This window comes from Pelophylax lessonae, assembly GCF_965119305.1.
Source record: "Pelophylax lessonae genome assembly, chromosome: 2".
NCBI classification, from domain to species: domain Eukaryota; kingdom Metazoa; phylum Chordata; class Amphibia; order Anura; family Ranidae; genus Pelophylax; species Pelophylax lessonae.
The window spans coordinates 486591439-486609017 of record NC_138769.1 but is presented as its reverse complement, the minus strand read 5'-3'; the positions used below and the strand labels follow the sequence as shown (position 1 = coordinate 486609017).

Sequence of the window (17579 nt, the reverse complement as noted above, 5' to 3'; positions counted from 1 at the left end):
GCAATATTTGCCTAAGCAACTCAATAATCAAAATTGAGAGTTTTCATCATTGTGAGATCAATTTAACTGAAATCACCCCAATCCTTTTTATTTGTACTTGAATCTATTGCGTTTAGATATTTTTCAATGGACAGAGAGCATTTTGTTTCCTTCATCTAAAAGAAGGACTGTTACTTATAAACCAGTGCATGCTGGAAAATGTACAGAAGAATTGGGTTGCAATAGACAAGTCTAATAATGTTGGTGAGCATATGTATCCAGTATATTTTACATATAGCTATATACACCCACACTCTTCAAAGATACACTTTGTGGGAAGAGAAAGAAATGCCAAGGCGTAGTATACACATCTTACAGATTAGTATGGTATTTTTCATCTGTATGATTAGTACTTGTCCAAATATCCGAAGGAACAAGCTAATTACAGATCTTAATTACACATTTCTACAGTAACTAGTCTACTGTTACGCAGCCATTAGTAAGGCTGATTTTCCATGTTATTTACATGCTACATGATGCATCAGGCTTGACTTTTACTTGTTATGTTGGAAATATGCTGTAATAAGGGTTCATGCAGAACACATTTTAATACTCCAACTCTTTGTTATGAGTGGATTTACAAGACATCTGAAAGCCAAGTCAGTGAAGGTTATGATTTCAGCATAGAGTAGCTGAAGTCTCAGCTGCAGTGTTCACCCTGAAGCAGCTTTGCATTGTAAACATCTAACTCAGCTGTGTCTGCCACGCAAGGAAAATCACATTCAGACAACCCTAAACCAAAATCCTGGACAAGGTAACAAAAGACAGCTATGGCATTTAATAAATCTTATATACTGTTGCAATGTAAGTAAATAATCACGGCCAATCTAAGCAGACATATGTAGTAACTTACTCATTGGGGAAGTATCACTGCATGCATAAAATAAATAATTGTGGGAAGATGTTAAAAAAATCACTACATTTATTAAAGTCAAACACAATTAACCTCTGTGTGCTTTTTGTTTTTAATCTACCTGTATGAAAATCAATAATGTTCTATAAACTTTCAGTTTTCTAATAGCAAATAAAGCTAATTTCTGAAAAAACTGGTATTTTGTCTTACCGTAAAATCCTTTTCTCTGATGTTCATTGACAGACACAGCTCTATATGTTCTTGACCGATGGGTTTTAGCTACTCTCCATAGGAGTAGGACACTAGGCGGAAGTAAATTTGACCACGCCTATAGGGCAGTCCCAGGGGGTATACTCCCACTTTCTGCTATAGGACTTCAGTTTTGTAACAAGCAGTGTAAGAAGAACATAAAACTCAACTCAATAGAGGGGTGGGTGCTGTTTCCGTCAATGAACATCAGAGAAAAGGATTTTACGGTAAGACAAAAATCCAGTTTTCTCTTTCTTTCATTGAGGGACACAGCTCCATATCTTTTTGACTGATGGGACATCCCAAAGCAGTGTCAATATGAGGGGTGGGAATAACACAGCAAGAAAAAACACACTTCTCAAAGCCTAAACATAGCCAGCCAGGAACAACATGAGCTCATCTGACAAAAATAACAAATACATTCTCAAAGAGGTTCAAAGCTAGGAGATCCAGAATGGGATGGACCTTGCCTTCCATCCTGGGATCAGTAAACAGGTTTGAATAAAACCCCTGAAAGCATCCGGAACCAGTACAATGACCCCTTGTGAGAGCAGATCTTGTACCACCCCAAGAAGACATTGCAGACGATCTGGGGACAAATGCAGATTGGAAGGAAAGAACCTGGCCAGAGGCAAGGACCAAAACTTGATCTTGTACCCTGATCGAATCAACTTGTAGACCCATCTGTCTTTAATCCAGGAGGTCCACGGATCCGGAAAGAAGTGAAGACGTCCCCCAACACCAAGTACTGGTGAGGGTGCCCCTTCAGGCAGAAGCAAGCTTGTCTGCAGTCCCGAAAGGGCTCGCTCTTTACTTACCCGGCCAGGGCCTCTTGGAACCCGCTGCGGGGTTACGGGTGGATTTTGATCAAAAGTACCACTTATGGGCTGAGAAGAAAGGACCACACTTGCGACAAGTCTCTTTACTCCTGGTAGACCGCGGAAGCAGAGTATTCTTACCTCCTGTAAGACCCTTAATGATCTTCTCCATGGAAGCTCTGAACAACAAAAGGGAGATCAGTCAATACCTTCTTTGAAGCCTGGTCAGCAGACCATTATTTCACCCATATCATGTGGCGCAGAGTCACCATCATCACGGACACCCTCCAGGCTAAGGGGTGCCAGAGAGGCATCACAGATATACTGCAACCCCTAGACCAACTGGTCCGCCGGCTCCACCAGGTCAGGAGGAGGTTGTCCACCTTCCAAATCCTGGCGCAGGAGCTTAGCCCATTCGGTTAATGTCTGTGAAACCAAGGTTATGGTAAACACTGGCTGCAGAATGGAACCAGCCATTGTGAAAAGAGTATCAAACCAGCTATTTAGCTCTCTCGTCCTTAAAGGACGGAGAGCCCTCACTGGAAGGAGGGTGGCTTTATTCAACCTGGAAACCTAAGAGTTCACCACGGGGGGTACTGTCAGTTTCTTTAGCAGGGACTCTTCAAACGGATACCTTCTAGCAAAGCGCTTAGGGACCCCGACAGTGTGTTTGGACAAAGCCCTCTGACTTGTGAAAATGTTGTCAAAGTAAGCGGAAAAGGGGAATACCTTTGCCGCCTTGGAGGTTCTACGGGTACCAAACTGCACCGTCGCAGCCGACGCAGTAGTAGCTGCGCCCTCCCATTGATACAATCAATGCCTCCACTAGCGCCATTTCCTGCGTGACCATAGTGGAAGAGGAATCATCCTCACTATCAGAGCACTCAGGGTACGTGGACGCAGACCCAGTAGGGTGACAAGGCAGACTTAGTCATAGCAGACAAGGTGGACTGGGACCCCGCAGGTCCTGCAGCCTCAGAGAGGGGGTAAGGTGGTGACACGTGCTCCAGGGACTCCATAGGTTAACCTGGAACCGCCAGCAAAATGTGTAAAATTGCTGTGAAAAATACCAACCCACCAATGCACCAGAGGTACTACAAGTCCCAGTGCACCAAAATCCCTAAAGCAGCAAGATAGTGCCAAATAACCCCCACAGGGGCTCACCACCCCCTTCTCAGATGCGGATGCAGAGTGTCAGGCTGCACGCCATGCGGTGATCAGAGAGGAAGAGGAAGTTCATAGAGCTGCCACTAGAGGCCCACCGCCAAATCACCTCCCCATAGACTCCAAAAACATGGCCACTGATTGACAGAAGTGAGAAACTACAAGAAAATGGCCGCCGGACTACACAAACATGGCCACCGATAGATACAGCAGCCATCCACAATAAAATGGCAGCTGCACGTGGCACCCACGTGGCTCCCAGAACCCTCCAAGTTTCCCCAGGTAAATATGGACAGCAAGGGGGCCCCCCGCTAGGGACCCCCACCAGGACCATCCCCCCAAAAAAGCCGTGTTTGTGCCGCCGGCAGCGCCCCCCCCACTGGCCCCCAGCACCCGCTCGATACTCCCACCATCTGGGGGAGAAGGGGGGAGCTAGGTATGGGTGAATGGGGGGTGGACCACAGAGGGACCCGGATATTGAGGGGGGCGTAAAAGTGGGAAGGAAGAGCACTCAGGGGTCTGACCAACCCAGGGAGGGGCTCATGTCCTACCCGAGTGACCACTAGAGGGGCAGGGGGACACTACTTACTGACTATGTGACCAGGTGGGCACCACTCCAGGCAGACCACCCACCATCTTGGCATGAGGGTGCTGCTGCCAGAGGTACACTGTGGCTCAGGTCATGACTAGGAACATGACCAGGGCTATGCGTCCTCAAGAGATGTTTAACTCATCGGCCAGCCCCCGTCCTATGGGGCTATGTCGCGGCCAACCCAGCGCAGAGCTAAGGTTGGGTCGCACTCGCTGGCCAGATTGGGAAAACTGTAAGGATCTAGGATATCCAGTTTATCACCCAGTCCGTCAGTTGATTGTAGTTCTTACAGGAACAGAAAATAACAAAAAGAAAAAAAATTTGTTTAAAAAGGAAAAAATGCTAGGACCAGAGATCCAAGCAAGGAACTAGGTCCTTACTCCAAACTAGACAGAAAGAAAACTGAAGGCCTATAGCAGGAAGTGGGAGTATACCCCTTGGGACTTCCCTATAGGCGTGGTCAAATGTTTTTCCGCCTAGTGTCCTACTCCTACGGAGAGCAGGATAGACCCATCGGTCAAGAAGATATGGAGCTGTGAACGAAAGAGAAACATACTTTTTCGCTGTTCTGAATAATGAAAGACATTACACACAATGCGGTTGGATCTAGACATGACACTTCTTAGATTTTACATAATGCATTTAAATTATTCTAATAGGAAACTTACTATAGGTAGTGGAGAAATGAATAACCTTTAACAATGATTCTGTTGCATTGTATAAACCCAGACTGATGAAGTTTATTGGTCATTTTTATCCCCACTGAATTTCTATACCTGCATGCACTTGAGTTGACATTTCGTGTACATTTGCTGTGAAGTGTGCAATTTTTATCAAGTATATCTTTTTTAGTGACATTTAATCAGTATGTGTGTTATTAACCACTTCAGCCCCGGAATGTTTTACCCCCTTAATGACCAGGCCATGTTTTGTGATTCGGCACTGCATTAATTTAACGGAAAATTGCGCGGTCATGCAATGCTGTACCCAAATAAAATTGATGTCCTTTTTTTCTCACAAATAGAGCTTTCTTTTGGTGCTACTTGATCACCTCTGCGGTTTTTAGATTGTGAGCTATAAACAAAAAAAGAGCATACATTTTGAAAAAAACGCCATATTTTTTACTTTCTGCTATAAAACAATCCCAATAAAAAATACATTTTTTTATCAGTTTAGGCCAATTTGTATTCTGCTACATATTTTTGGTAACAAAAAAATCCCAAAAAGCGTATTTTAATTGGTTTGCACAAAAGTTATAGCGTTTACAAACTACGGGATAGATTTTTGGACTTTTTATTTATTTATTTATTTTTATTAGTAATCTGCGATTTTTAGTGGACATTGTAGAGGACAGATCGGACCCCTAACTGACATTTTTGACACTTTTTGGGGACCAGTGACACTAATACAGTAATCAGTGCTAAATAATATGCACTGTTACTGTATAAATGACACTGGCAAGGAAGGGGTTAACACTGCGAGTGATCAAAGGGTTTAAATGTATGCCTGTATGCTTACTGTCTGTGTGCTTGTGTGTGTTTGTGTGTGCGTGTGTGGGGGGTTCTGTGACAGGCACAGATAGATCGCAGTTTCAGCTTAGCTGAAACTGCAGATCTGTCCCTGTCTGTCTGACAGAAGATCCACCTGCTTTGTTTACATAAGCAGGCAGGTCTTCTCTCGGTTTCCCGGACGATCGCGGGAAGGCAGCCACCGAAACCTCATGCCCTCCAGTCACGTAGTACTATGGACTGGATGCAGCCGAGCCGCCCTGGCGCAGTACTTTTACGGTGGGCGGTCGGAAAGTGGTTAATGAACCTTTTATATTCAATGATTCTGCGTTTTAGTATTAAAAAAGCTCTGATCAAGATAGAGATATTCAGCACAGGAACCACCGTCCCAATATTTGAATATAGAAAAGAGAACAGGGGGGGCTAAGTGGACTTTAAAGGTACTGTCATGGACAAATAGTATACATGAATGCCGTAGTTAGTAAAATAACAAAGGTTTATTGAACAAAACCACAATAATGTAAAATATTACATAGCATAGACACTATAGGTAACCATTTACACAATAGGTCAGTAATGCCAGCAATACTTATAGAGTATAGATAGAGTATGGGAGGGTTAAAACATCTATCAGTTTTTCCTTTTTTCAGTGTCCACTTAAGGGGATTTCCATTTACTTTCTTTACTGAACACTCAACAGGAGGTTAGAAGAAATCGCTACAAAGTGAAAGGAATTCTCCTCCTAGAAAGTTGCCAATGGAACATCTATGCCCATTGAAAGATTTTTTCTCACATCTTGTTGTAAAATTGTAGATTTCTGCCATGGTCATCAAATCAAATAGAGAGGATAAAACTACTTAGCGGTAACACAGACATCAATACAAAAACAATTGACAGAGGTTCTTACTCTTCTCGACTTTAAAACTAAAAAAAAAAAGGTTTGGCTCTAGTGAAGTTTCATTTACTTTTTTGTTTTAGGATTTAGTTACACAGTGCACTTATATATCCACTATTGGCAACATTATTAATTGGAAAACCAAATTAAAAGTGGAACTAAACTCTTTGATTTACCAGTTTCCCAAAACAGTTAAATTCAAGACATTCCATGGATGATCACTGCAAGAGTTGCCTTTTCTGTCAACACATTAAAAAAGACTTGTGTCATAACTGATCACATCCAGCACCATGGTAACTGCAGACAAAAGGGTTTATTAGATAGGATGGTATTGTAAGCAACACAGCAGGGAATGCACCCTTGTGGCTAACAGAGGCCAATGTTCTAAAAAGCCTACTGTGAAGAAATCAGCGGGACCAGATAGCTTACACGTGAGAGTCCTCAAAGAAGTCAGTCAGGTCAATGCTATACCGCTATTCCTAATATTTAAGGAAAGACTACTGACTGGAATGGTGCCAGCAGATTGGCAAAACACCAATGTGATACCAATATTTAAGAATGAGCTGAGATACGTACCTGGAAACTACATTCTAGTCAGCCTAACATCAATAGTTTGTAAACTATTGGAGGGGATGATAAAGGGACATATGCATTCATTTGCTGATAAGATTGTTATTTGCCAGACCAACCTATAAACATTCTATCTATGAAGAAGGGAGCTGTTATCTGTATATATGAAGGCCTATAGATGTGGTGTATTTAGACTTTGCCAAAGCATTTGACATGGTACCCCATAAATGCTTAATCCACAAATTGAGGTCTATTGGGGTTGACGATAGTCCCTGGATAGAAAACTGGTTACAGGAGTGGGTCCAGAGGGTGGTGATAAATAGTGTATCTTCAGAATGGTCTGGTCTTCAGCTTTGTGTATACAAAGGGGCATAGGGGAGCTCATGTCCATAATGGGGATGGTATTGACACAGCCCCAAACAATCAAGAATGGCTCAAAAATGCTATGGTCCAGAAATATTTAGACAGAATAAAGGCGAATAAAGCATTTAGACCAAATGGCTTAAACCCATGGATCCTTAAAGAATTGAGCTCTGTCATTTCAAAGCCATTGTTTCTAATGGTTAGGGACTCTTTAATGACTGGAATAGTACTACTGCATTGAGGTAAGGCCAATGTGGTGCCCATATTTAAAAAGGGATCAAAGTCTTTACAAAGTACCTATAGACCTGTTAGTTTAACATCTATAGTTAGGAAGATACTGGAGAGTTAAATAAAAGACAACATAGATGAGTTCCTGCTGGAAAATAATATTTTAAGCAACAGACAGCTTGGATTCATGAAAAACAGAAGTTGTCAGACAAATCAGATTTCTTCATTTGTCAGACACAAATCTGATTTCTTTTTATGAGGAGATAAGAAATACCTTAGACAAAGGAGATACTGTGGATGTAGTATACTTGGATTTTTCAAAAGCGTTTCATACAGTTCCACACACACACGGCTAATGTGTAACGTAAAGTCCACAGGCTTGGAAAAACGATGTTTGTAAATGGATAGAAAACTGGCTAAAAGACCATATTCCGAGAGTAGTGGTTAATGATTCATACTCTGAATGGTCTAAGTTTATCAGTGGTGTACCTCAAGGTTCAGTGTTGGGACCCTTACTTTTTAATATACATTTATAAATTACTTGGGTCTGTGATTAAAAGTACCATTTCAGTCTTTGCAGATGACACCAAGCTTTGCAGTTGAATAACATCCTTTCAGGATGTCTCCAACTTACAAGCTGACCTCAATGCACTGTTTATTTTGGCAATTTTGTGACATATGAGGTTTAATTTTAATAAATGTAAAGTTATGCACTTGGCGGCTAAGAATATGCATGCAACATACATACTAGGGGGAGTACAAGTGGGGGGTTCTGGTAGATCATAAGCTTAACCGATTTAGCCCCAGCCGCCGCAGATGTATTGCGGCAGGCTGGCTCTCGCAGGCAAAAGCCCATACATGTACGGCGCTCGCCTGGGAGGAGCTAGGGGGCGATCGTGCGCCGCCGGATGCGCGCTTCCGCCCCCGCTCGTCAGCGGGGAAGCTAGTGTGTGTGACAGGCGGCTCCGATGGCTGCCGGCCACTCATGATCTCCCGCCGCTGACAGAGAAGGATGGACGGCTGATGTAAACACAGCCGTCCGTACTTCTCCCTGAAGTTATCAGAGATGTCATGTGATCCTGCTATATAGGATCACATGTCTCTGTGATGACTTCACAAGCCACGCCTCCCCACAGTTAGAATCATGCCCCTAGGGTCACATTTAACCCCTTGATTACCCATAGGGTTAACCCCTTCCCTGCCAGTGTCATTATTACAGTAATAGTGCATATTTTTAACACTGATTACTGTAGTGATGTCACTGGTACCCCCAAAAGTGTAAAAAATGTCCGTTAGGGGTCCGATCTGTCCGCCGCAATGTCGCAGTCCCGCAAAAAATTGCAGATCGCCGCCATTACTAGTAAAAAAAAAATAAACAATAAAAATGACATAAATCTTTCTCGTAGTTAGTATACGCAATAACTTTTGCGCAAACCAATCAAAATACGCTTATTGTGATATTTTTTTACCAAAAATATGTAGCAGAAAACTAATTGGCCTAAAATGTTAAAACATTTTGATTTTTACTTTTTTTTTTTGAGAATTTCATATAAAAGAATGTGAAAAATATTGTTTTTTTTTTTCAAAATTGTCGCTATTTTTTTGTTTATAGGGCAAAATATAAAAATCGCACAGGTGAGCAAATACCACCAAAAGAAAGCTCTATTTGTGGGAAAAAAGGACATCAATTTCGTTTGGGTACAGCTTTGCACGACCGTGCAATTGTCTGTTAAAGTCACACAGTGCCGAATCACAAAATAGGGCCTGGTCATTGAGCAGCCAAATCCTCCGGTCTGAAAGTGGTTAATAATAGCATGCAATGCCAAGCTGAGGTTTCCAAAACGAGCAAAGTCCTTTCTTGTATTTAGGGAGGTATAGATTCCAGAGAGAGAGAGAGAGAGAGAGAGATAGATCATTTTACCCCTGTACAAATTATTAGTAAGACCTCATCTGGAAAAGTTAAATTTTGGGCACCAATTCACAAAAAGGTTATCAGGGAACTAGGGAAAGTGCAGAGAAGGCCAACCAAACTGATAAAAGGCATCGAGGAGCATAGCTATGAGGAAGGATTAGAGGAACTGAATTTATTCTCTCTTGAGAAGAAGAGATTAATGGAGGAATATGATCAACACGTATATATGCATACATTAGTGGTCCATATAGTGAACTTGGTGTTGAATTATTCACTTTTAGGTCATCACAGAGGACAAGGGGGCACACTTTATGTCTGGAGGAAAAGAGATTTAATCTCCAAATACAGAAAGGTTTCTTCACAGTAAGAGCTGTGAAAATGTAGAATAGAATAAGATTTTTTTCCACTTGTGAAGCAAATTGGATTATGCTTTGCCTTCCTCTGGATCATATGTGGATATAGGATTGTCGATATAGGATTATATTTGTTTTTTTTCCTTTTTATTGGTTGAACTAGATGGACTTGTGTCTTTTTTCAACCTGACTGGCTATGTAACTATAAATGGGTACCCCAGGACTCTGTCCTGGGAACAATCCTGTTTAACTTATTCATAAATGATATAGAGGTTGGGATAAATAGTTCAATCTCAGTGTATGCTGACAATACTAAGCTAGGCAGGGCAATAACCTCACAACAGGATATAGCAACTTTACAGGAAGACCCTGATAAAACAGAAGGGTGGGCAAACAAATGGCAAATGAGTTCCAATGTAGGAAAATGTAAAGTAACGCACTTGGGGGCTAAAAATGTTAATGCACCCTACACACTAGGCGGGAACCTCTGGGGGTATCAAGGATAGGAAAGGATCTGGAAGTCCTAGTTGATGACAGACTCAGCAATAGCATGCAAAGCCAAGCTGCAGCAAGCAAGACCAGTAGAATATTAGCATGCAGTAACCACTTGCTTACTGACCACATATAACCCCTTCCTGCCCAGGCCAATTTTCAGCATTCAGCGCTGTCACTCTTTGAATGGCAATTGTGCAGTCATGCAACAATGTACCATATGACATTTTTATCATTTTTTTTTTCAACACAAATAGAGCTTTCTTTTGGTGTTATTTAATCACCACTGTTTTTTTTTTTTTGTTAAAACAAAAGACCGAAAATGTTGAGAACATTTTTTTTTTCATAGTTTGTTATAACATTTTGCAAACAGGTAATGTTTCTCCTTTATGGTTGTGCGTTGATAAGGTTGCACTGATGGGCATTGATAGGCTGCACTGATGGGCACTGATGAGGTAGCACTGGTGGGCACTGATCAGGAGGCCCTGATGGGGCTGCACTGATAGGTGAAACTGATGGGTAATGATAGGTGCCACTGATAGGCACTGTTAGGCGGCACTGAAGGGCACTGATAGGCAGAACTGAAGGGCACCGAGAGGCAACGCTGATATGTGTCACTAATAGGTGGCACTAATGGGCATTGACAGGCACTGGTAGGAGGCACTGATAGACAGCACTGATGGGTGGCATTGATTGGCAGCACTGATGGGCACTAATTGGTAGCACTGATGGGCACTGATAGGTGGCACTGGTGGGCACTGATAGATGACACTGGTGGGCACTGGTAGGTGGTTCAAGTCCACTACTTGTGATATTTTGCTAAGAAGTCTCTGGTATAATTTATATAAAATGGAAGTCCCTTCACATTTTATCACATGCCTATTTCTTATTAGTTGTTGGTATGATTTAGGCTATGTTAGGGCATCAGTCTGCTTTGAAAAAGGGATCCTGTGAGGTCCCCAAACATTGGCCTGTGATGTCTGTTACTTTATGTAAATAAAAGATAAGATTATAACTATACCAAGGTGTGCTGGTAAAGATTCTTATTTTCCTCTTATTCACATAAACCTTTCTGCATCTGTTCATAATTGGTATCTTGAGCTTATTCCAATAATTTCTGATGCTGAAATATATCTGCCTATAGAAAAAACACTTATTATGTGGGCTGAATGAACTATTAAAACAGAAAGTGACAAGCACACATCAAGTAATGAGAGATGTTCTACTAGGGAATAAGATAGAGGCCAACCTTTATAAATTATACTTTATGTGCTCATGAGTGTAGGGATGTATGCAAAAAAGTTATGTGTACACCTATGTAAATGTGCCATTGTGCTTGGCTTACCATGCTTTGTTAGTCTAAAGTCTATGTTATATTCTGCAAGCTACTGTAATGCATCAGACGACTTGATGGGAGTCTGTTTTAATCCATATACATAAAATGTGGTTAAAATACGACAAACGCAGTATCATGATTTATTGTGGATTGGTGAAACCCTGACTTCCCAGATGCACCCTAGAAACCCTTATGAGGCAGCCAGGGTCTGCCCAATTTTGCAAAATACTACCATGTAGAAAATCTGGAGCAGCTACCGAAATATCACTCTGTTCATGAAACCCCCTTCTGTGTGGGCCTTGAGAAGTGGTTGAATGTGAAAAACTTGGAAAACTTACTATGGTTGGTCCCCTCAGACCATAAAATTGTTGCCAACTCAATTACAAAACACTTCCTCGCTCTCTGGGACAGGCTTAAAGTACCCTATGACTTCCTTTCACTGCATGTACCATTATTCTTCTCCTTTAAGAACCCTTCATTTTATGTGAAATGGGCATCTCTATTGTCCTTTTAAGCATGGATGGCAGCAAAATTGATTATATCCTACAAATTGTCCACTTCCACTACTTTTAAGTCTTTCCCAACCCTACAAGAATCATGTGGTTTGCCCAACTTGGAAATATTCTGATATTTGCAACATTAACATTTTTATACTCCATACATTAAGTCATTTATGTCCCCGAACCAAATTACACGCTCTTGAATGCACTTGTAATCGGGACCCACATGCCTCTGGTCTTATCTCATGCCTCTATTTGCAATTGCTAACTAAGCCTGATCCTCCAGCATATACACATTGTAGGCAAGCAGACTTTGCCGTCTCCTTAGGAGTGGAGACCTAGAATGACAGTTGCAGTACCACTAAATCCTTGGTTCGGAATATTGTTGCCCTGTAACTAAATTACAAAGTCTTGACCTGATGGTATTTGGTTCCTGCCAAAATTTCCAAATTATCCGGCAGTTTGTTTCCGTGATTGTGGAGCCATAGGTACACATTTGCACATGTGGCGGCACTGCCCTGTTACAAATTGATTCTGGACAGAAATATTTCATGTTTTCATTTTTTTTAAATATATTTCCATGTTATTTTCAACATCAATCACCTCTGACCTACTCAGCCTTCCTTAATACCTAACTTCAGGGAAATTAAAACTACTACTACATGTAACCACTACAGCTACACAAACTGTGTTGATGACTTGGAAGCTGTTTACCCTCAGCATAGTGAAGACAAAAAGGAAGATCACCCAGGCCATGGTTCATGCTAAAGTCAAAGCTGTCCTCTTGGATAAAGTCACAAAATATATATAATGATGATGGCTATGGGAAGCTCACTACTTACCTCCAAATTTTAATGACTCTCTGTTGTTCCCCTAAAGAAGTGTTTCTCAACTCCTGTCCTCAGGCCACTAACAGGCCAGATTTTAAGTATTACCTTGGGAGGATGCAGACTAGAATACTGCAATCACTGAGCAACAAATTATATCACCCGTGATGTACTGTATTTCAGTTATCTTGCAAACCTGGCCTGTTAGTGGGTCCTGAGGACTGGAGTTGAGAAACACTGATCTAAAGGGTTCAGCCTTAGCTCTATCATCTCCCAAACCTATGGAGAGCAGTCCGAGATTATCCTCAGGACACCCTCCACACCCCCTTTCTAATTTCCTACCTCTCTCTTGCCCCTCTTTATTCATTTACTTGGATGCTTTCGTTCTTCAGACCCTCCTCTTTATTTTTTCGTTTTACTTGATGTTTCTCTCAGGTCTGAGCAGTTTCACATGCATAATAGTGTTACTTGTTTGATAATGATGCCATAGGGATCCAAGGTCTTGTTACTTTGCTGCTTTTGCATACCTATAAACCCACTGCCTCATTTCCTAATGGGTCAGTTGATGCCTACTTGTACACTTGTGATTTCACTGTATATCTCCTCTGCAATGTTCAATGCATTCCAGGTGTCTTTATTGTTGTTAAAATCAGTAAACCATTTTGAACAAGAAAATAGGACAAGCACATTGTACACTTTGGATAATATTTATTAAAACAGCAATCCATATAACCATTTCTTTCTCATTCCAGAAGTTGGGAGCTTAATATACATGTCCTATTTAATATAATAAAACCATGGTATTATACAAGCTAACCTAACAATGTAATCACAGAAATTACCAGTTTAAATTATTACATCATAATGTCTAGGAATTGGTTATCAATCTTGAGTGGGTTCCAGACCCACATTTAGGGCATTTGAATTGTGCACATTTCTTAACCTGTACCAGCTGTTTTTTTTTTTCTATTCATTTAGTTTGGGCTGATGATGCGATATCCTGACAACCATGTAAATTATGCAAGAAAACCATCTCTTTGACTATTCCCTTCACAGACTGCACAGATGCAAATAATTCAAGGTTAGTTGAAGTTAAGTCTATAAAGATACAGACCTGGAACAGTCAGTTTAAGCAGGTCAAGTGATGGTAAATATACTCTGCTATTGTTTTATGTTTGCTAGCAGCCTATAGTGCGATAGAAATACTTTAATAAACATATTTTTTTTAAAGTCTTGTATTTAGGAATATTCATTTCCAAGCCATATTTCACAGGCATTTCCATTCCATCCTTCCCAGCATTCGCAGTTGCCACAGTTACATATTCCATTGCCTAAAAACAAATCGAATAGGAGTTTAATTGTCACAATCAAAATGTGCTACTTCAAATATCTTATTAAAAAGTAGCAGGTCATAATCAAAACCTTATAACCGGTCACTTAAATATTCCCTTTTTGTGTGGAGCACTTTGCATTTGATTTAGCAGCCTGTGGAAATATAGACTTTGAGCCAACTAATAGCATCTTTTCAGCAGAGCTCTTAGCAAAGTGCTATGCCACACACTATAATCATGCTGTCTTTTATTCCTCACTAGCATTATAGTAGGTTAGATGGATACATTGCTATACTCATCTGCACTGGCTGCACCTGAAGACTGAATGTAACCCCTTCTGCTGCTCAAGACAACATTTTTAAAGGCACTCAGTTTTTTTACATTGGACATAGCAGCTTAAGATGTGTGACAAAATTGCCACCTTCTTGAGGCCTTCCACATATGACAAGGCTAGTGTAAAAATGTACTTTGCTGCTAAATATTCCTATTTATTTTCATGCCAGATCAGCTTCCTATTATTATGGCTGGGATCACACAAGGGCTTCATGTGCCTCTCATATTATAAGGCAGAATGGTCTCCCAAAATTGCAATATGTTTCATTTGCACAATGGGATGATGCAGTGATAAGATTTGTGAGACATTTTTCACATTGGGCAATTTTCATTTAAAAAAAGATTGTCATGAAAAGATCTTAGTAGAAAGCGACCCCATAATATATTTCAAGCTGGTATCCTCATATTGAAAAGGAAGCCAAAGCCTCATCCTTTAAATAGCAGGCAACAAGCATTTCTCCTCTAAAGGGCATATCTCCTGAAACTGGACTTCCCTTCTAATAATAATAATTCTAATTCTTGACTTTTAACTTTCACATTTTTCAATAAATTATTATTCCCCTTAATATATGTGTGTGTGTATATATACCGTATTTTCCGGCGTATAAGACGACTGGGCGTATAAGACGACCCCCCTAATTTTCAAGTTCAAACATAGGTTTTGGGCTATACTCGCGCCGTATAAGACTACCCCTTGGCAACACCATTCAAAAACATCAGATTTTTCATAATATTTCCAAGGTACCCTAAGTATTACCAGTAGATGTCATCTCAAGACACTGGCTGTGCGGGAATCCTGTACCGGTATACCGTATGTACCGTAGCTTCGGCTACATACAGCAGTGATCAGCTTCTGAGCCAATCACAGTGAGCGATGTATTCTATTATTGAATGCAAAGCCTGCTTGGATTGGCAGAGTCTTGGCAGTTACTCCGCCAATCCGAGCAGGCTTTGCATTCAATAATAGAATACATCGCTCTCCCTGATTGGCTCAGCGTGGTACACTGTATGTAGCCGAAGCTACGGTACATACGGTATACCAGTACAGGATTCCCGCACAGTCAGCGTCTTGAGAGATTACATCTACCGGTAATACTTATACTTAGGTTACCTTGGAGATATTATACTCGGCGTATAAGAAGACCCCCATTTTTGGGGGATTTTTATGAGGTTCAAAAGTAGTCTTATACGCCAGAAAATACAGTGTGTATATATATATATACAGCCGTGGCCAAAGGTTTTAAGAATGACACAAATATGAATTTTCACAAAGTCTGCTGCCTCAGTTTTTATGATGGCAATCTGCATTTACTCCAGAATGTTATTAAGAGTGATTCGTTCAATTGCAATGAATTGCAAAGTCCCTTTTTGCCATAAAAATGAACTTACAGTAATCCCATAACAAATTTTTTTACTGCATTTGTCAAGAAGGCTTCAGGGTGCCCAAGAAAGTCCAGAAGCGCCAGGACCATCTCCTACAGTTGGTTCAGGTGAGGGATCAGGACACCACCCATGCAGAGCTTGCTAAGAAATGGCAGCAGGCAGTTGTGAGTGCATCTGCAGGCGCAGTGAGGCTAAGACTTTTGGAGGATGGCCTGGTGTCAAGAAGGGCAACTTCTCTCCTTCTCAGATCCGACACCTAACTGACATTTTTGACACTTTTGGGGGGGACCAGAGACATTACTACAGTAATCAGTGCTAAAAATATGCACTGTTACTATACTAATGACACTGGCAGGGAAGGAGTTAATACCAGGGGTGATCAAAGGGTTAAATGTGTCCCTAGGGGTGCTTTCTAACTTTGGGGGGGCTTGCTGCATGAACACAGAGACCTGTGTTCCTAAATAAGAGGAACACAGGATCCACATGTTCATAACTGACAGAACAGGGGTCTGCCACATTTACAACGGCAGACCGATGTTCTGACTCCACGGGAAGCGATCACGGGTGCCCACAGTTACGTCGTTTCATGGGACAGAGCCGACTTGTCGCAGTATATGTACCGCTGGCAGACGGCAAGTGGTTAATCCTATTGAGAACTTGTGGTCAGTCCTCAAGGTGAACAAAAAAAAACCCCACAAATTCTGACAAACTCCAAATCAGTCAGGATGTGGCACAGAAGTTGATTGACAGCATGCCAGGGCGAACTGCAGAGGTCTTGAAAAAGAAGGGTCAAATGTTGACTCTTTGCATAAGCCTAATGTAATTGTCAATAAAAACCTTTGTCCCATGTAATACTTGTAATTATAATTTAGTATACCATAGTAACATCTGCCTAAGAACACTGAAGCAGCAGACTTTGTGAAAATGTATATTTGTGTCATTCTCAAAACGTTTTGCCACGGCTGTATATACAGTATATATATATATATATATATATATATATATACATACACTGTCAAAAATAAATTAAAGGAACACTTTGAAAACACATCAGATCTCAATAGGGAAAAATATGATATGGCCTGGGTAATGAGTTAGAAATGAAAGAATGCCATGTCATTTGATGAAAAAGAAAATTATCAACCTACAGAGAGCTGAATTCAAAGACAATCCCGATACTCACAGTGAAAAAATTATTCAGCAGGCTAGTCCATTTTGCTGAAATTTCATTGCTTGTTCCTGAACAGCATGAGGTGCAACCTGGTTGCATTACATGGACCAAAACATAATGTCTCAAAGGTGTTCTATTGGATTTAGGCCAGGCGAGCGTGGGGGCCATTCAATGATATCAATTCCTTCATCCTCCAGGAAATGGCTGCATACTACCGCCACATGGAGCCAGGCATTGTCGTGCACCAGGAAGAACTCAGAACCCATTGCACCAACAAAGAGTCTGACAATGGGTCCAAGGATTTCATCCCGATACCTAATGGCAGTCAGGGTGCCATTGTCTAGCTTATAGAGGTCTGTGCATCCCTCCATGGATATGCCTCCCCAGACCATCACTGATCTACCACCAAACCAGTCATGCTGAACGATGTTAGAGGCAGCATAACGTTCTCCACGGCTTCTCCAGACCCTTTCACCTCTGTCACATGTTCTCAGGGTGAACCTGGTCTCATCTGTGAAAAGCACACAGCGCCAGTTGTGGACCTGCCAATTCTGGTATTCAGTAGTAAGTGCCAATCGAGCACCACGGTGCCGGGCAGTGACCACAGGGCCCAGTGGAGGACATCAGGCCCTCAGGTCACCCTCATGAAGTCTGTTTCTGAT

The 17579-nt window shown here is 41.4% G+C and overlaps 1 protein-coding gene across 1 annotated transcript in view; it reads right to left on the bottom strand.

The window, feature by feature from the left end:
• Positions 1-13406: 13406 nt before the first annotated feature.
• ITGBL1 (integrin subunit beta like 1) overlaps positions 13407-17579 on the bottom strand; it is a 414064-nt gene continuing 409891 nt past the window's right edge. Inside the window, exon 11 of the mRNA XM_082245389.1 lies at positions 13407-14030. Within this exon, the coding sequence (XP_082101515.1) occupies positions 13939-14030 (92 nt within the window). The 3' untranslated portion in view covers positions 13407-13938. The remainder of the gene's footprint in view (positions 14031-17579) is intronic.